Here is a 20530-nt window from a genome sequence, read left to right as displayed (position 1 = left end):
TTTACGCCAACTAAAACTCAAAAAGCTCAATAGCACATATTTAGACCCAGCTCTTAGCCACAAGAAGATAATCTATGTGGTGCTTAAGCAACTTGGCCATGTCGTAGTTAACATGTATGCCAAGTGTAGCATCCTTGCAAAACATTCTTGACGAGCCTTATCTCTAGAATGTGGTATTTTGGGAGTGTAAGATATGCTCAACAAGGACAATTTAAGAGCTTTGCGCTTGTTTCAACAGATTCTTTGCAAAGAGAGGGTTTTTCTCCACATGTGCTTATGCTAGCCCTCACAAAAGAACAAGATGTTCTTGAGGAGATCCGTGATACTCTTTCTTGGAATGCATTGATTGTAGTAGAGGCATGACCAAGGAGCTCTAGGCTATTTTGAGTGTGCAAGAAGCGTGGGTCTCTCTCAAGATGCAATTGCCAATGGTGTTTCCAAGACATTAACCCGGATAGGAAATCTTGCGATGAAATTGCTAGTCAGACGTGTGTGTTTTTCAATATGAAGCCTCTTTGAATCGTCACGAATGCCTTTCTTAATGTGAAGTGGATTATCTACACAAGGATAAGGTGCTCAAAGATTATGCATATGCAGGTTGTTTATTCATTCAGCCTTATAATACATAGGCATTTGTCAAGCATGGATCTTGCTCTTCCAGAGATGCAAGGGAGGTGTGAATTTCCCTCGAGCTCCACATTGCAAGCTTGAAAAAATCTCCAGAAAGTCATGCCTCCTGCTTTTCAATGATTTCCCATATGAAGAAAGTGCTACGTTTTGTTAGCTCAAGATCTGAGACATCTATAAGAGAAATCTTAGGCTTGTGGCATCATGCAAGGGGCCAAACAGTTAACAATGGAATTGCTAATGAGAGCAGGTTGGCACCTTTGTAGTTAAAACGTATGCCAAATGTGGCATGCTTACAAAAGTGAACGTTCTTAGCAATGGTGTGGTGATTATGTATCCCAAATGTGAAAGCTCAAGGAAGTTCATGTATAAGATGTTGTTTCTTGGTGTGCAACCATTGTTTGTTAGGAAGAATATACCCTCGAGAAGGAGCTTAGAATCACTACTTTGGGAGGGGACACCAAAATTTTGTATTTGTAGTAGTACACCTGTATTACAAGACCACAACCTAGTGTTGAAACGAAAGCCACGAGGCATGGCTGTCGCTTCTTCTAAAAGTATTGAGGAGAGATGGTCCCAACTGATGTGGCACACTGGTAGCAATGCACTATATATGGCTTTTGAGTTTTGCAAAATTCTTGTCATGTGAAAAGTTAAAACTGGTGCCTTCCTTGCATGCACAGCTTAGCAAATCAACAGTTTGAAATAGCGAAAACAAAAAATAAGGTGTCCACAGGACGAATGGCACTGCTGGTTGAGAGTAGCATCTCATCCTCTGTTGCCGCGCGCGCAGAGAGAGAGAGAGAGAGAGCAGCTCACGCACAGTGAACATGGCACGTCGTCAACTCTAAAAGGATATTACTATTACTGGCCCGTAATAGAGGGCCACACTTTTGTACTAAAAATTGAATCGATGCAAAATAGCAACTGCCTACGCCAGTGCCAACAAACACCTTCCTCGTGAAGTTAGTAGTCCCCAATTGTGTTGTTTAAGGCTTATTATACCACGAAATAAAATCAGACTTTCAAATGTACGCTTCGACAAGGCCAACCAAGCAAGACTAGCTGGACTACCGTAAGAGCCATACAACTGGTTAACTATAACTTCATCAGCAGTGATACAGCCTCATATTTGAAGAGTACTTTGATCCATCCTCGTAGATTTGTAAGCATTTCTCTTTATGATGGCAGTTTGCCCCATGTTTCAAACACTATTTTGTAATCATAGGGATAATGTTTGATAAAACTGCACGTAAGATGTCCATATATTCTCAGGACTGAAGCAAACTGAACTAAGAAATTGATGTTCCTAAAGTTCCTCGTTTGATATTAGGACCTACAAGCAGCGTGGTTGCAAAAGGGTCATTGTTAACAGGGCATATAAGGTGGACTCTGCTTCATCCTTACAAATGAAATGGCAAAACAAAAAAGAGAAGCCTGCAGAGATGTGCCTTACATTTGCAATCTGTCACTCATGCACTTATCTGCCCGAAGAAAGCTCGATGGCTTCCTGGTTCATTGTGGAGTCCATCCCATCTACCAGTCTTTGTGGCATCATCTCATATTCACGCACTCGGATATACTCCACTTGCTGCCATTCTTCCCACCTTTCGGCAAGACCTTCCCCCACTAGCATCTTTACCACTTCCATCATGGTCGGGCGGTCCTCTGGAGTTGGTTGTGTGCACAACAAAGCCACCTGAATAAGCTCCTCAACCTCTTGTGCAATGTACTGCTGCAAGCTTGGATCCACGATTGCGTTGAGCTTTTTCTCACGCAGGAGCTTCTTCACCTGTATTGCCAAAACTGCCTTGTTAATATCTTAGATAATAAGCATGCTTGCCTCACCTGGAAGTAGGGAGTACCTACATGATCCAGCAGAAAAACATCGTCTTCCTCATTTAAGCGTGCGAAGTCGATGGTACTTTGACCAGTCACGAGCTCTAGTAACATAATTCCAAACCCAAAAACATCGGCTTTTACCGACGATTTCCCGGTTGATAGATACTCTGGGGCAATGTGACCCAGAGTTCCACGGACAAAAGTTGTTACATAGGTATTTTGGTTCTCCATTGACTTGGCAAGCCCGAAGTCACCAACCACTGCCTGCAGATTCTCATCTAGGAGAACATTTGCTGCTTTGACATCTCGATGTATGATCCTTGGATTGCAATGATGATGAAGATAAGCAAGCCCACGAGCTGCACCAAGAGCGACGTCTTTTCGATGACGCCAATCCAAAACCCCCATCCCTTCGCTCCTTTCTGTAAAACAGGGCAAGCTGATTTCTAATATCAAATCTACTTTAAAGCTCCATTTCCAACAGTTATATTAACATCATTGAAAGGCCAAAATGACATGACACCAAAAGCTACAACCATATCAGACGTGATACAATCATTTGAGATAAAGAATAAAAGGAAACACCCTAGATCCTAAAACAATCCCAGTAGGCAAGGTAATGAAGCTGGTAGGCAAATAAGAAAAACAATGTAGAATGGGGATATGGGCACGAGGAGGACACACTAAAAGCGGGGGCAAAAATGATGAGTCATCCCATGACCTCTCTCATAGGCTGCTGCAGCATAGCATTAATCTCCTCCATGGTGAAAAGCCGGGGAGGTCTCACCTAGTCTTGGGCCATGATACCTTGTATCCTCGTGTGCACGCGGCCTATGAAAAGATCTCTAAGGCCTCAGGAGTCTCTAACGACGACCAACCTGGACTGCTCTCTCTCTCTCTCAGAGCATGTGGATGAGTTTTCAGACTATGTGGAGCGAGAGGGAGACAGAGGTGGTCAGCTAGCAGGGACATGGATCCCGCTGTTGTTATGTGCTGATGATATTGTTTTGATTTCTGACTCTTCTGAGGGGATGCAACCTCATGTAGATGCTTAGCAAATATTTTCCCATGATAGTCTGTTAACCTTGGGAAAACCAAGGTTATGGATTGTCTGTTAACCTTGGGAAAACCAAGATTATGGTGTTCAACACCACATCACAGTGGGTCAAGAGGTCAGCACCCACATTTACGTATGGCCAGGAGACAGTGGAGTACACAGATACATACGCCTATCTTGGGTGGTATTCAGTGGACCGGTGTTTTCATTGAGGAGAGCAGCAGAGACTAGACTGACAAGAGCTTATGCAGCCTTGGGAGGATTGGAGAGGATGTGTTCGCAGGTTCAGTTTCAGCAACCGCGAACGAAGCTCTGGCTTTTTGACACTCTAATGGCTTCAGCTATGCTTTACGGAGTTCAAATATGGGGACCCTCAGTAGGCCACCCTGGCAGATCAGGCAACACAGATGGATGGAGATGTATGGAGAGGCCTTTGGTGTCTATGATTTCTCAGATGATTTGGGCTAAGGCCTCAGTGCCACATGAGATTATCCGAGCCAAGCTAGCCGCTCCCCCCCCTCGTGGTCGAGGCATTGACTAGATCAATATCCTTTATACACAGCTTATGGGATCTCCCCAGAGACAGATAAGCTCGGCTCGCTTTGGAGTCATCTCAACAGCTAGCGCTGCAGGGAGATAAAGCATGTTGGTATGGGCAGATGATGTCATGGTCTCAGTCACATGATTTCAGCATGGATAGATTGCCCCCGTTCCAGTCCTCCTTGGATACACCCTCCCTATCTCTTCCACGGATAGAGATCACAACTCATACGTCAGGATCTGATTCAGCTTGATACCAAGAGCATATGGATACAGGCGACACAGGAGTTGGGCACGAAGATGGCTTTCTATACAGAGCATCTTCTCCAACTCACAGAGGACGGCTTTGTGACTAGGCCTGCATACAAGGATACAAATTATCTCATGGGATACGGTGTGCTATTGGGCAGATACGCACATCCTCACATTAGCTTCAGATTGAGACTGGCCGATTTAGAGGAGTACCAACAAAGGCTAGGATATGTCACTTATGTCGCCTAGAGCCAGAGACAGAGCTGCACTACACATGTCATTGCCCGATGTTGTATGAGAAACGAGGTCGCTTCCACTGTCTATTCAGAGAGGGTTTTGGAGATTTCAGCTTTTAGTCTCTTAAAGAAAAAGTTGACTTCAGATCCCGTGATTGTTTTACCAGACCTTAGGAAGTCATTTGTGGTCGAGTCTTTTGTTTTGTTTTAGGAGTCGGGTAGGGCACCCCCGGCCGCTCTCCTCATACACCAGAAAAGTGCACAAGAAGAACGACCAGAACTATGCACTCAAAATCCTAAGGCAGACGCTTTTGTCACTAGTTTCCTCTGGACTACGAGAGGCCAGAGTGATCTACACTCTTAGGGCCATGACTATTCCCTTGAGAGACCCATTTCGCCAACTTGATATGGGCATGACAGCAACCAAGTACCTCTGTTCAGAGGCCTAGGTACTGCGGGACTTGCTTCGGTCTTCCCTTTGGAGTTGCCTCTTCCAGGTAACTTATCGCTCACCTCACTAAACTGCCTTTGTAACCCGACGGTTTTCCCCTAGGAAATGCCATACCCGCTTGGAAGGGCGTCGGCTCACAAGTGGCGTCCGCTGAGGTTGGTGGTGTCTCCCTTTTGCACCTCCCAACCTCTTTTAGGTGAAGTTGACCCCCCCCCCCCCCCCGGGGGGGGGGAATGGCACTTGGGCGCTCTTGTAGAATTATGTCATTTCCCCCGGAAGGGATCGGATTCAAAATAACAGCATAGGAAGGGGAGCATTATCTCCCCATCCGCCTATGCAGAGCACCCAAGTACCGGGGTACAACTTCACCAAGGAACTTCGCCACAGGCACGTGCCTGTCCCTCGAGTGCGGATCACGACGTACCCAGAAGGGCATCCGCTTCCCACGAGCCTCCCACCAAGGAGGATAACGGTCCTTTCTTCAGGGTCCAACGAAGGGTCGATAGCGTTGAAGGTGGAGTTGAATCGGTTTAGCTAGCGCCCCCTAGAGTCATCAACTGCCGAACAGTTCATCAGCAAATGCGAAAGCGAACGACCCTCTAACTAGGAGCACAACGTGCAAATGCTGTGTCCGCGCATAGAACTACCAACCAGTTTGAGCCCACCTACTCTCGCGGGAGCCAGCATTCTCTCCTCTTTCCTATTCACTATAGTGCTCCTATTGAGTTGCAGCAAGTATCTACGAATTTGTTCAAAGTTGGCCGTCTTATAGGGCTCCAACGCCAGGCACGAATGCCTCTCGTCCCACTTGTCCCATGCATGGTAGCGAGCAGTGTGACATGAAATGTTTCGTGGTTTCGGGGTTTTGAAACGTTTCGTTTCATAGCGTCAAAAACATGAAACAGGTTTCATAAACGACACTAAATTATATATTAATAAAATATGATAAATATGTATATAATGTAGCACACATGACTCTAGACTTTAATGTCCACAAGAGAGAGAGAGAGAGAGAGAGAGAGAGAGAGAGAGAGAGAGAGAGAGAGAGAGAGAGAGAGAGAGAGAGAGAGAGAGACGTGCTCAGTGCTCACTGCTTAGAAGCAACTTCAAGCGAGCACGATCAAAGAGATGTTCAGTATTGATGAAAGTTAAAACACAGCCACTAGTTTCATGAATCATAACTGATGCATCATTGATTCATTTAGCAAAGTACTTCTATTGAACAAAGTTTCTGGAAAAAAAGCCCCAATTTTAAAGGTTTCATAAAAAATGCCTGTCCGTTTCATGCGTTTCGGCAAAACGTTTCATAGGTTTCGGGGTTTCGGGGTTTCATCCGCATGAAACGCGTTTTTATGTCACACTGGTAGCGAGCTGAGCTAAAGTCAGCCGCTGGGATATACTTATTCATCCAATTCTGGGTTCTTGTCGTCCAAGTCCACTTCTTGAACGGTTGGTTCTTAGGCTTCTTGTTTACCAAGGAGCCTATTGTCACAAGACGGGCACCACGTGCCAATAGAAAAGAGCAGACTGAACATACTTTTAGCACTTCATTAACAACTGAACTGAAAGAGAGAGACGACACGCAACACGGAGTGGCGACCCCAAACCTTCGCACCCCTTTCGGTATTTCCTTATATTGCATCATCAAAGTACAAGCCGGTACTCCAAACTTTGCACCTTCTCCAAGAAGCATGCCAAAGAATGAGCCCTAACCTCATATTTAAATGCCCTTGGCCCAAAAAGCAATTTCAAAGTTGGCTCCATTCTTTAGGCTTTGACACGTCAGCAGTTTGTTACATCTCCCCTTCTTAAAAGAGAGTAATCGTCCGCGATTACAGCATATCTGCAAAACAACTCAAGTTAGCTAAAAAAAAATATATTCCGAGGGACAACCAGTTTACTCTTTTTATTAAGGAGTTAGCTTCTCCTTTCTGCTCTTTTGATCAAGGAGTTTTTTTTTCGAGAAAAAGATCCTTCTATTAGTTAATGAAACTGCCCATAGGGCTACAACCACCTCTGCGAGAGAGGGCTAAACAACCATGATGGGGAGACTCTCCCAATGAAAAAACATCAAATGTACAAAGAGGCTAAATCACGAGATGGGAGGAGGGAAAAGCCACACAGGTGGACGGTAGTGCCATCAGAGTACACCTGGACCATGGTGTAATAAGGCCCAAGACGCCAGAGTCGAAGGAAAGCCTCTCTGCGCTCCCGCATGCGGTCGAAGCTGCCCTAGAGTCTCTCAAGCTGTCCTCTGGGAGTGTGGATCAGCTCTAGCCAAAGATCACAAATCTCTGATGGTGGCACAGGGCGAGCCTCAAAGATGCGGAAGCAACAGGCCCGCCAAATGAACCAAAGTGTCAGGCCACTGATGAGCTCCCAACACTCCTCTCTCTCACTGCACCACTCCTGTGGAATAAGCTCTGTGGCAGGCTGGAGTGTAGGTCGCCCCCCGTGCATCACTATCATCCTGCTGGTGGAAGATAGCTCAAACTGAAGTGCCGGGCCTGTGAGGGTGGACCAAGCAGTTGCTCCCCAAGTGTACTGTCGAGCCGTGGAAAGAGCAGGCATCAGCCAAAGAACACGAAGCCACACTTGCTGTGCCAAAGGACAATCCCAAAGACAGTGACGCTGACTCTCCACAAGATGGTCACAAGCTGCACATGCGGCCGCGAGACCACTATGCACTAGCCAACTCCCAACTGCTGTAGCTCTGTGTGCGACCAGTTATTGAAACAAGGTAACTCACCTCGGTTGTCTGGAGTCCCACAACCTCTCCCAAAAGGCTGCCAAGAACTCAGCTGTGAGACCCTCCTCCTGCCAATAAGGTGTTGCAATAGGGCGAACCTCTCTCTGTGCTGCCAGTATGTGACGTCCCAGTCGAACAGTGTACTGAAAGAAAGGAACACCTAGGTGGTCTGCAGAAGAGAAAGGGTCCCTCCAAAGCCACTCTCCAAGATCCCACTGTACTCATGCCAGTGGACAACACTCCCAAGCCCACAATCTCCAGTGTCCAGTCTCAAGAGCCGTTGGGTCGGGATCGATGACACAAGTCCTCCCACAGATGCCCACCACTCGGATCCTATGAAAACAACGCTCTGCCACCTGCGGAGCCTCTACTGCAACTCGCTTTTAGCGTCCCTCACCCTATAACTCGAAAAAAAGGGAGGGAACGGTCCTTGAGCAGGTCTGAACTGAGATGAGAACCTCCAGTCATGTGAAGGCTCCCATCCACATAGGTGCTATTGGCTCGAGAGGTGTGAGCCACTTAGCAGGAACTGCCTCTGAGATGTCCTGGCACATGCTCTGTACCCCTCTCATGCCCTGTAGCTGAAGGCCCTGTAGCTCCTCTGACAAGCCTGAAAACTGTAACTAGTCACCTAGAGAGCGTTGTCGTGTCGCTCCGTTTCACGATGGAAAAAAGAGTAAAGAGAAGCAGAAAAAGCCTATTTGAAGCTCATACATTTATTGAGCAGTGACCAGGGCTCGAAAACAAGCAAGGAGATCCAGAAAGTGTATGCTTTATGTGGTTATGAAGGCCTAAGCGTAGAGATTTTATGTTTGAAGGAAAGGTTTTACATGTGAAAGGGCTCTTAGGACATAGAAGGCAACTTGAGTAGAGGAAGACATGTGGTCAGTGGTAAAAAGGAAAGTCTGTGAGAGACTTCACATCTTTGCATGAGGGAGGCCGAAAAAGTCTTATTCTAGAAATTTTTTGTAAAACAGGTTTTTGGACAAAACGGGCCGCGATGGAAGAAGGAAAAGGGAGTTTTGAGTATTTTTGCTTCTCATGCACAGAGGCTAATTCTGCACCGATTAGGAGATATTCAAGTTTTCGTGCTCTGCTGTATTAGCGGGGAGGAAGCCATAAGCTTTGAGCACTCTAATCATAAGCCAAGCTTCCATAGCCCACTCTCATCCAATCTTCCATAGCCAACCTAATCAAAGACACCATAAGCCACTCTAATGCATGTGCAGCTTGTGACCATCTTGTGGAGACTCTAATGCATGTCTAGCACGCTCTACACCCCTCTCATGCCCTGTAGCTGGAACCCTGCAACTCCTCTGACAAGCTTGAAAACTCCAACCAGTCACCTAAAGAGCGTGCTAGACCCGCTGCCATGGGACCCCAGGAAACATGAGGCCGACTACCAACCAAGTGGCCTCTCTGAGTGCTAAACATGGGGTTCCAAACAAGGGGTTGTCGTAGGCGCTCCTCCGTGCAAGTAGGCTGTCGCTACTGCTCTAGGCCTCGCCGCAAATGCTCCCAAGATCGAAGCAAACTCACAGCGAAGCAGTCCTCCAGTCTCCTACTCAAACCAACCCTGCGCATCTCTGTGAAGATCCATTTGGTCGAAGGTCGCCAGGGGCCTCCCGCCTGAGGCACCCTAGCACGAAGCCGCTGTAGCAAGATATCCTTTCAAGGCTCCTCACCTAGAAGAAGTACTCTGACTATGAACTTCCCAAGAAGGGCTCTGCTCTGCTGTGTTGGGTCAATGATCCCAAGCCCTCCCTGTGAACATGGAAGAGTGATGACCTGCCAAGCCACTTTGGCCTGGGCTATTTGAGTGTCACGTCCTGACCAAAGGAAGTTCCTGATCAGCCTCTCTACCTAGCTGATACAAGAACTCGAGAAGATCCAGCAAGAAGTGATGTACCACATAATCGCCAACAACACCTGGTTGGCCACTACTACTCTGCCAGCCAAAGAAAGTCGTGCTGAGCTCCAGTGTAACAACTTCCTCCTGATAGACAGAAGGAGGGGAGCAGTCTGCTGCTTGGGAGAAAAGTCCAGACCACCCTGACAGCCCAAGTACCGAACTGCAGTCCCTGGGGTAATCCACCTGAAACCCTCACCTGGCATTCAATCGGGCACAGGAGCACTACCAACCGAGAAAGCCACTGTCTTTCTCCAGTTGATTAGTGCGCGAAATGCACAACAAAAGGTCTCAAGAGCCTGCTCACACCTGTGAACGTTGGCCTCCTGGCCATCCAAGTACAAGACTGAGTCGTCAGCAAACTCAACGTCCAGAAGCTCATCTCCCCGAATAGGAAGTGCTAAGCCCCGCAAACCAACCTGCTGTGACACCAAAAACCTGCTCATCGCCTCAGCATAGAACAGAAAGAGGAAGGGGGCAAGAGGGCAGCCCTGTCTGACCGAACGTGTAAAGCATGAAACGATCGCCTCTACCTCCTGACAAAAGTACCTGACTGTGTGCTCGTCTGTACAAAGCTGACACCCCTCTAATCCAAGCATCTAAAAAGCCCATCCTACGTAGAGTGTCCTCCAAAAAGTCCCACTCAACTATGTCGTAGGCCTTCTCAAAATCGAGAAGATCACCAGATTCTCACCACGGTGCCTCGCTAGGACAGAAGCCTCCCAAAAAGTAAAGATGTTGTCAAGGATACTACGCTCCTTGGCAAAACCAGTCTAAGTCCCATGTATAAGGCTCTCTAGAAGTGGCTGGATCCTCAAACTCAGAGCCTTGGCAAGAATTTTGTAGGCTGAGTTGAGGATGGTGATGGGGCACCACTGTCAAATCTCATCCAAGAAGCCACCCTCCTTGGGAATGAGGTAGATCGGACCCTCACTCATGCTGTCAGGCATCTCTCCTGTGTGCAAGATGTACTGGAAGCACTACATAGATCTGGGCCAAGCAAGTCCCAGTACTCCAAGAAATAACTGGGAGTCAAGCCATCCACACCTGGTCAGCTACCAAACGGGGGAGTGCACTAAGAGCCGTGTGCAACTCCTCAAGCTGAAGTGGCAGCTTAAGTCTCTGACGCATCTCCTCTGTCACAAGGCAAGGCATCTGTGCCCACACCTGCTCCTTGCATGCATCTTGACACTATGACGGAGGCTCTGCAAATAGTAACTCACGGTAAAAGTCAGTAGCAACTGCACGCATGTCCTCTGGCTCAGAAGGCACTGACCCGTCGGGTCTCCTCAACTGACTAACCTTGGCATGCATATGCCAAGGTCCCACTGCCTCAAACAAAGCACTAGTCACTCTGTCACCCACCTGCGTCCACTGAGATGCCCCTCGGTGGAAAGCAAACTCACGGCGCCGCTCCTCTGTGCTAACAAGCTCCTGGCAAGCTTGCTGTAATTGCTCCTCCAACCACGGATTGTCGAGATGCTGCTCCTGCATCCTCTGCAAGGAAGCAACCCCCCGTCTGAGACGCTGCTCCTCCTCTCTTGCTGCAGTCAAGCGAGCGTGGGACTCCTGGAGAAAGAAACAACTAAGCTGAGCTAGTCCTGAGGCCACTCTGTCAGAAGGAGAATCCTGCATGTCCAAGCTCTCTGTCCAAAGAGCCTCCACTTGCTCTCTGAGTGCAGAGTCCAACAAGACCCTCTCACGGATGCGTAGCATCGTGCTCCCCCGCCTCTGCCTATCTGTCGCTGTGAGGACCACTGGTGCATGGTCCGAGAAGGAAGTCCCTACCAAAATGCCAATTGTCCCACCCAAGTTACCGAAGAAGTCACTAGTGTAGAAGCGATCTATCCGCGATAGATTCACTCCTCCCACTCTGCGGTCCGTATGAGAGAAGGCCAGGCTGTCTGGGGGCCTCACAAAACTAGAGTGCTGCCACACATCCGAAACCCTCAGAGTCTTACAAAACCTCTCCCAAGCTGCCAGCTCAACTCCCTGCACAGTAGCGTAGCTACCACCAATCCTGTCAGAAGGGTCCTCCAACATGTTGAAGTCACCCCCAATGCACCACTGCTCTGCTTGCGGCAGAGACTCAACAATCCGTGACCAAAACTCTCCTCGTGCACTCGCCAGATTGGGCGCATATATGTTCAGGAAGCCCACAAGGCAACCCTGAACGTGCATAGTGATCCACTGAGCCCTGCCTGGCACAATAATCCCTCTGCCCACAATGGCCTGCTGAAGAGACTCCGCAATAGTCATACATACCCCACCCTGGATGCCTCCAGGTCCAAAAGCAGCGGACCAAAAGGTATCATATCGTCCACGCAAGAGCTGACCACATTGTCTAATGCGGCTCTCACATAGATGATGCTCCTGTAGCATAAGGATATCAATCTCTTCTCCCACAAGGCAATGTTGAAGCTCCTGACGCAATAGACCCCTCTGACGCTGAAACTGGGGCCCACCTAATCCCTGCACGTTCCATGAGACCATCCTCATGGAGAGCGAGAGAGAACATATGTTGCCACAGCAGCTAGACGTGCTATCTTCGAGGCTGGCTTGGATGGGGAGTAATCCGCATCCGAGCGTCCTCTAGATAAGCGTGACTGCAAAGAGTGCCGGGCCCAAGCCCAGGTAGACCGAGGCGTGCGTAAAGCAACCTCCTCTGTCCAGGAGTCCTCATGAATGTGTACATAGCAAGGCGGGCACTGCGTATCAGCAAAGAAGTGAACCACAATGTGCCATCCTGCTGCATCTGGAGGGGTCACAGCAAACTTGGCCAATGGCCACAGGGTCTGAAGCATGTCTGTATATCCTAGGTCCCCCATGTGGTGAGAGAACTCTAGGGCCTGTGTCTGTAGCCACTACAACACTAAGTCGAGAGTCCACTCAGTCTGGTCCCTGCCGCAAAGGGGAAAAGAGAAGCCAACCGCTGAGTCCAAGGCCTCTACCCCCCTAGCTGCAAGGAACAGAACATGAACCGTGAAGCAGGCTGCCTCATGGTCTGCAGAGGAACCGCCGAGAAAGCGCGTAAAGTCATAGTCAAGGGAGTCCCATCGGCGCCGAATGTCGAAGCTCGTCAGACCTCGAGGGACTGCTGCAAATGGAGACGTCTGTACCTGTAGAGGGGGTCGCAAGAAAGGTTGTCCCTCTCTCGCCAAGCGACTCGTGGCAAAGGCGCTGCCAAGAGATCTCCTAGCAGCCGGGGATTTCCCTGCCCCCTTGGTCCACTGAGGAACTGGAGCGGGAGGGGGGGGTGTAGGGGAGCAGGGGGAGGGGGCAATGGGGGAGAAGAGGGGCGAGAGGGATCGACAGAGGTAGAGGGGCGAGGAGGAGAGGCGGCGAGAGCAGGAGGCAAAGAGGGGGCTGTCGACGAGGTGGGGGCTGGAGCAGGGTCCTCGTCGTGCTCAAGAGGACCGAATCGGTTCGTCGTGGGAACCCACTGCTGCTGGGCAGGCGCCGCTGGACCACCCTAAGTGCCAGGCTGTCGCTGTGTCCCCTGCCGTCGTCGATGGGGGACATGTTGCCATCCCTCCTCCGCTAGAGTCCCAGGCTCAGAGGGTGGCTCGGCTTGTGTGCTCTGTGTCTCTGTGTCTCTGCTTGTGGCTGCTGGCCAGCCCTTGCAGGCTGGGGTTGAGCCTGTGGTGTAGGTCGGGGCCTCCTTCGTGGACAGGCCTTCGCGAGATGGCCCATCAGTCGTCAAATGAAGCACTGATTCGGGAGGCCCGAATACTCCACGCCCTGTCTAAACCAACCCCCACTCAACCGAGGAAGAAGGATGACCTTCGGGAGAGTGTGAGTATCCCTAACCAGAACGCGAATTGAGGGAATGCTGGCCGCCTTGGCAGCTACTGAGGCTGCCATGCGAGGTGTCTCCAGGACAATCCTAATCACTGAGCCTATCCAGGATAAAAGTGGTAGGTACTCTCGTCGCAAACCAGGAAAGCAGACGGAGATGGGAATGTCTGCCTCCTCTACCAACACATCTGAAGCAGGGTCAAAACCATGTCTCCATTGTCGAAAGTCGGCTCGAACTGCTCGGATGGTCAAAGGGCTCATGGCGATGACCTTGGATGCCATCTCGGAGGTCTTAAACTCGATCTGGTAGTAGCCTCGTCCGAGGATCTGAACGTCCGAGATCTTGCCTACCTCTGCAAGAAGGTCGGCTTGGAGAAGATCACACAGCTCTCCTCTGTTAGGTCTGGTGCCGAGAATCTTGCAGATGACACGAGCAGCGTGAGGGCAGCGAGGGGGGGGGAGTGGTGGGTGGGTGTGCGGGCAGCAACAGCGAGCACGCCCTTTTGATCAAGGAGTTAGCTTCTCCTTTCGTCCAGATCGAAACTCTTGATATTCCAGCGTAGTAAAATTAGCCATCACACCTAGACCGTACTGATCTTCCACGGGTGTCTTGATGCACTAAAATTACATACCCAGGCAATCTCGTCCAATTAGGAATATTCAGTAATTGACACACCACAATGCAACACAAATGCTTACATATGCATGTTACAAGACACAACAAACAATGTCGTTGAGTACTCCCTTGAGACAAACGGTTTGCGGTATGAAGCTACTCGACGACTACCTCGTCACTCCCCCCGCAAATAACCTAAAAAGGTGCGGGCCATGAGCTCAAAGGACTGTACAACCAAACACTCCCCAAAACGCAGTCTGCGTCGCTTGAAGGTTCAAGCATACAACGAAACGCTCCCTAAGCATCGGCCTGTGTCGTTCGGAGGTTTTCTAGCATACAACGGAACGCTCCCAAGGCATCGGCCTGCGTCGTTCCGAGGTTTTCAAACATACAACGAAACGCTCCCGAGGCATCGGCCTGCGTCGTTCCGAGGTTCAAACAATGCCAAAACAGAATTTCTCACTTCTCCACCCGGGAGTAAAATCACCAATCAATGAAACCAGTATCAAACCAGAGTCAAACAATTCAAATCGGCACCAAAACACGTCAAAATAGATACCATCCATTTCAAACAAATTCCAAACAGGATCACCAAACAAGATCAAACAAAACTCAAACTTAAAAATCAATCTCGACATCAGTCGAGCTCAAAAAAGTCGACAAACTTTCCATCTTGAAACCTGCACCAAAAATTAGGGTTAGGTTCCTTCCATGAGGTCGTAGCCAAGCACAGCATGGTCCATTAGCTCTTGGACAGACAATGTTTCTTTGGCGGTGATGGTAGTCCCAAGAGATAGCAATCACACCGAACCTCCAAGGTCATCCCACTCTGCCAGAAGTTGCACTCCGAAGGAAGATGTCAGAAACCATATAACTTCGGACAAATTTTTTTTTTTCTTGAAAGCTTGTCAAGTACTTGGAGTATGCTGCTTGGTAGTTGTAGACATCAACATCTGCATGGCACTGCTTCTGAGAAAAAAACAGTGACTTGAAACAAATATGGATCCTTCTCTTGCAAGTGATCTTAATTGGCTTATGCCCTATAAGACACTGCGATGAAGACGGGAGCGTGTTCGATGGCGATGAAGTAAGGGTGGGAGTGGCTAATAAGTCCGGGTTGGAGGGCGAAGATACCTCAAATAAAATTCCAAAAGCTCTGCTCTTTTGTAGTTCTGGTATGCTTTCAAAAAAGCACACGCCTGATGCTTTGATACCACTATCACAAGATGGGCACTACGTGCCAATAGAAAGAGCAGACTGAACAAACTTTTAGCACTTCAATAACAACTGAACTGAAAGAGAGAGACGACACGCAACACGGAGTGGCGAAATTCTACCCTAGAGAGTATTGGCCCCAAACCTTGGCGCCTCTTTCGGTATTTCTTTATATTGCATCATCAAAGTACAAGCCGGTACTCCAGACTCTGCACCTTCTCCAAGAAGCATGGCAAAGAATGAGCCCTAGCCTCATATTTAAAGGCCCTTGGCCCAAAAAGCAATTTCAATGAAAAGCCTTCAAACTTAAAAGCATCGGGCCAAAAGCAAAGCCAAAAAACTATCAACGTAAATCACGGAAATCCGTACAGCTTGCCACGTCATCAGCAAACGCAAAACGCGGAAATCCGTACAACCTACCACGTCATCATGCCAGCGCAATTTTTGGGTTTAGGCCCCTCGGCCACATCTGTAAGTTGGCTCCATTCTTTAGGCTTTGACACGTCAGCAGTTTGTTACACCTATCCAGGTAGATGAAACCGAGCAGTACTTGTCAAAAGCCCTTGCTAGTTGTCTCCACAAAAGGCAGGTATGACTGGTATGTTAAACTCGTGATGGAGAGTTGCCGTCCCTACAGAGATTGACCTTGCTCGCTTTCCGAGTAACATTCGCATCCAGATGGCGACGAGGCGCTGCAGAGAGTGAAGGACACGCTGATCGTGGGCACCCATAATTTCCGCGCCATAACAAATCACTGGATATACGGACGCCTTAAAAACAATCAGTCGAGACCATATTGGGATGGCTCGGTTTGCCAGCAAGTGCTGACATGCGAATAGGCTTTTGCTCCCCTTGTCCGCTCGCTCCTTGACAATGCGTTCAATGGAAAAGGTCAAGTCTACTTTGATGCCAAGGTACTTGTACGTTTCACCTACTGCAACCATCTCACCACCCAGAATAAAGATCCTCATAGAGAGATCCTACAGGTCTCCGTGGAACACCATGCCCATGCATTTATCAATTCCAAAGGTCGTGCCCCAGGTCTTTGCCCGTTCACTTACCTTGTCAAGGCTCGTTTATAGGCTTTCAGGAGAGTCAGCAAGTAGAACCAAGTCGTCAGCAAAAAGGAGTCCTTTAATTCTCTTGAGGAGGTTAGGTACTTCCAGGCCCCATGTTTCCCCATCTGCGTCTAAATATCGTTGATATATATATTGAATAGACAGAGCGATATCGAGCATCCTTGGCGGATTCCCCGCTGCACCGGAATTGAATCCGACAGTTGTTCCATGTGTCGGACTTTAATAGAGGTGGACCTGTAGAGCGCTTCGAAAACTCTAAGTGCTTGACCTTGCAGGCCAGCCGCAGCGAGCTTTAGGAACAACGCCTCGTGCGGTATTGTGTCGTACGCCTTCTTGAAATCAATGTAGGCCGCATAGGTTGGTTTCCCATCCTTATGACGGAGTTTCACGATCTCCTTCAGACATGCAACTTGCCCTATGCATTCCTCATTAGTACAGAATCCTACTTGGCCGGGGTTGAAGAAGTTGCTCTTTTCAAGTATCTTAGTGATCCACCTAATCACGACCGTAGTGAGGATTTTTATGGCAACGGAGATTAAGGCGATCCCACGATAGTTATTAGTGTTGGTCAAATCGCCCTTCTTGGGGATTGACAAAATCACTGCGTCGCTAGCACCGGCCAGGATATCTCCAATGTCATAAGTACCCTCGATCATGTACAAGTATGCCTTGCCCATTTCCGATCGTGGCTTACGTGGATCTGATCTTAGCCCCTTATCCTTCACAAGCAGCTTAAAGAATTCGGGTGGTAAACCATCGCCCCCCGCTGCCTTGTGCCTCTTCAATCGTCGACAGGCCTCCCGTACTTCGTACCAGTTCAACGGGTCACATACCTGAGGCATACCAAGCCAGATGCGCACGTGTTTGTCATACCATGCAAGCGAATCCTTGCTAGTACCGTCCGTATCGGCGAATATCTTGGAGTAGTGACCCTCCCATACTTGTAATTGCCTCTTTGGTTCCGTCACTAGCTCCCCATTTGCGTTCAAAGCTTGATTGGCAATAGTTCCTTGCCCCTTCCCAACTACTTTCTTGAGGTGGGTAAAGAATTTCGTCATTTGACCCTCCCTCAAGAGCTCAGTCCCTTTTTCCACATAGCGCTCGAAGGATCTTTTGTTACTGTCACGGACAACGGCCTTCGCACGGAGTGCTATTGCCTTGTACTCCCTAACCGCTTGCCAGCCAGCCCTAGTGTTCGCAGATTTGTTCCTCACCTTATTCCAGGCTTTCTGGCGCGCATTAATGAGTCTCCGAGCCTGAGGTTCGAGTCGACAACCTGACCTTGGCCTCGGCGGGGGCTTCGTGGCAAGAGCTCCAACCTCCTTGGCTATGGATGTAGCAACGGAAACAAACTTGTCAAAGCATTGTTGGGTCGCATGCCCGTCCTCATGCTCGAGGTGCAGCAGAGTGTTCCATCGATTGTCATCGAGGAACAGCCTGCAATTCCCATCCATCTTACATGCATCTAATTTGGGTACGGACGGCATAGTAGCTTTGGCTGCTACTCCAGACTCCACAGAATGTAGGTGGCACACTAGTGGCCAATGATCTGACAAGTGTATCCCCCTCTCAACGGAGGCTAAGGTAAAATCCCCCAGCCCACGCAGTGGTTCAATCCCCTTGCTTGAGGTGCTTCGTAAGGTAAAGTCCCCCACCCCGCGGGGTGGTCTATCAACCCCAGGTGCAGAGGGTCCAATCCCTCTGCTCGAGGTGCTTCGCAAGGTAACATCCACCTCACCTGATTGTCCCCGGGGGTCCGTGCCTCTCAAGTACCCTACCTGATTGTCCCCGTGGTTCGTGCCTCCCGAGTACCCTACCTGATTGCCTCTGGGGTTCGTTCCTCCAGTAGGTATTCTCCGTTCTTGCCTCTGGGGTTCGTTCCTCCCAGTAGGTATATGCAGTGTGCTCATAACATTCAATGAACACAAGTCCGTCATAGCTTTGAAAAAATTTGTTTTGAGAGTATTTGATAGCCTTGAGAGTATAGATAGCCTTGAGAATATAGATAGCTTTGAGAATATTTGAGAAATTTGGAGATTTGAAAGAATGAGCGCTAGAAAGCAAGAGCGTTAATATATATAATCGTGTTTTTCATAAGGGGTCCCCTAAATACTCTCTCCCATGGGGGCTGGGAGAGAGACCACTTTCTTCCCATCCCCTCGTGGTGCAGGGGTGGGCGCCAATTATTCCCCTCATCCCCCTATATGGCCGGCAAAGGAGAGGTTTACACAACATACCCCACTTCCGCACTCCGAAAAGTGGAGCTTGGATCTCACCATGGAGTGAGTCCTTTTACATTTTATGGTTCACGACACACCCCCCTTTCGCACTCGATTGGGGGGTACTCCTCGAGACTCATCCCTGCGCAGATCGAGGGGAGCCGCCACTCCTTTCTCCCCCCCTCGTGGCCCTAAGGGGAAGCGCCTCTGACCCAGGTCTGGGGGGAGACGGGCTTTTTACACCCCCCTCCCAAGCACCCCGTTAAGAATGTCCCAAAATGTCCAAAACCCTCCCCTCCGGGGCTCTTCGCCAACTTTAGGAAAGTGAGTTGCCTCACCCTCCTGAAGTCCTCAAGAGACTTACCTTTAGCCCAGGCACAAGGCGTAATGCGTTCAATACCCATAGGACAAACTTCGGGTGTAATGCGCTCAAAACCCACAAGGGATGAGTTGCCTCATCCGCTCGGAAGTTAAATCTTCAAGGGTTTGGTACCACCCCATCCACTGGAAGATCCCAAAGAGACTTACCTTTAGCCCAGGCACAAGGCGTAATGCATTCAATACCCTTAGGACAACCTTCAGGTGTAATGCGTTCAACAGCCACAAGGGATGAGTTGCCTCATCCGCTCGGAAGAAGCAATATCATCAGACTTTGCGATACTTCTTTTCACAGTCAAAGTTATCTGAAAAGCATATGCAATGGGCAAACATTCTTTCTATGTTCCACTTCCACATTATGCATGTGGAAGGCAAGAAGAATGTTGTGGCTGGTGCGTTATCAAGAAAGCCACAAATTTCAGCCGTGTCAATAGCTTATCATCATGAGCTTGATGACATGAAGGAAAACTATGCTACTGATAAAGATTTTGCAAGGATCTTTGAACAATTGCAAGAGGGGCAACGTCATGAGCACTACCTCCTCAGATTCGGTTTTATGATGATGCATGACAGACTTTGTGTCACTAGGCCATTGCGACATAAGGTCATGATAGAAAGTCATGTCCCACCGTATGTAGGGCATCGTGGAATTGATGCGACAGTGAAAGCGGTAGAGACGTTCTTTTATTGGCCTACTTTGAGGAGAGATGTGGATGCCTTTGTGCGAGCATGCGTGATTTGCCAAAAGGTCAAGTTTGATAGGCAAAAGGCACCAGGGTTATTACAGCCACTGCTGATTCCGGATAAGCCATGGAAGCATTGCTATGGATTTTATCTTTGATCTTCCAAGAACGCCGACAGGGAATGACGGTATATGGACCATTATTTGTAGGTTTAGCAAGCAGGCCCATCTTATTCATGTCAAGAAGAAGATAAAATCTAACCAGATGGCACCGTTGTTCATGTACAATGTGTTTAAGTACCATGGTATGCCACAATCGATTGTCAGTGATCGTGATCCTCGCATGACGAGTTTGTTTTGGAGAGGATTGTCTGAGGACATGGGCACTATGCTCAAGTTCTTGTCTTCGTTTCATCCACAAATCGATGGACAGTCAGAAGAGGTTAATTCTACTGTCTTGGATCTACATGTGTCTGATAATAAGGGAAAGTGGGAACAGTATTTGCCTATGCTTGAGAGTATGCGTACAGCAATACGGTGCATTCGTCCACAGGCAAGGCACCTTTTGAGATTGTTGAAGGTGGCAAAAAGGTTCCTTCTATTTTGTATACAAAAGACAAGATCCTTGAGGCAGATCGATATGTTGAGAACATGGATGAAATGTATGAGAAGATTCATCTTGCCTTGGAGAAGACTCAAGCAAAGCAAAAAAGGGTTACTGATCGTCACCGTCGTGAATTACCATTTTCACCTGGTAATTAGGTACTTTTACGGTTTGAAAAGGCAAGGTTAAAGAAGATGAAGGGCAAGGAAAGGCTATTTTCAAAGCTCAGCATGCGTTCCTATGGGCCTTTTCAAGTGCTTGATAAGATCAATGATG

At 48.7% G+C, this 20530-nt stretch overlaps 1 protein-coding gene across 4 annotated transcripts in view; it reads right to left on the bottom strand.

Moving 5' to 3' along the window:
* Positions 1-1698: 1698 nt before the first annotated feature.
* Positions 1699-20530, bottom strand: part of LOC147445014 (LRR receptor kinase SERK2-like) — a 76692-nt gene continuing 57860 nt past the window's right edge. For all 4 annotated transcript variants that reach the window (XM_086527501.1, XM_086527498.1, XM_086527499.1 and 1 more), the window contains 2 exons: positions 2497-2891; positions 1699-2419 (listed from right to left, as the gene is read on the bottom strand). In XM_086527501.1, the coding sequence (XP_086383627.1) occupies positions 2108-2419; positions 2497-2891 (707 nt within the window). In that variant the 3' untranslated portion in view covers positions 1699-2107. The remainder of the gene's footprint in view (positions 2420-2496; positions 2892-20530) is intronic.

This window comes from Adiantum capillus-veneris, chromosome 13, assembly GCF_014529385.1.
Source record: "Adiantum capillus-veneris isolate H3 chromosome 13, ASM1452938v2, whole genome shotgun sequence".
Classification (NCBI taxonomy): domain Eukaryota; kingdom Viridiplantae; phylum Streptophyta; class Polypodiopsida; order Polypodiales; family Pteridaceae; genus Adiantum; species Adiantum capillus-veneris.
The sequence above is the reverse complement of the archived record's forward strand: the minus strand, read 5'-3'. Positions and strand labels throughout refer to the sequence as shown.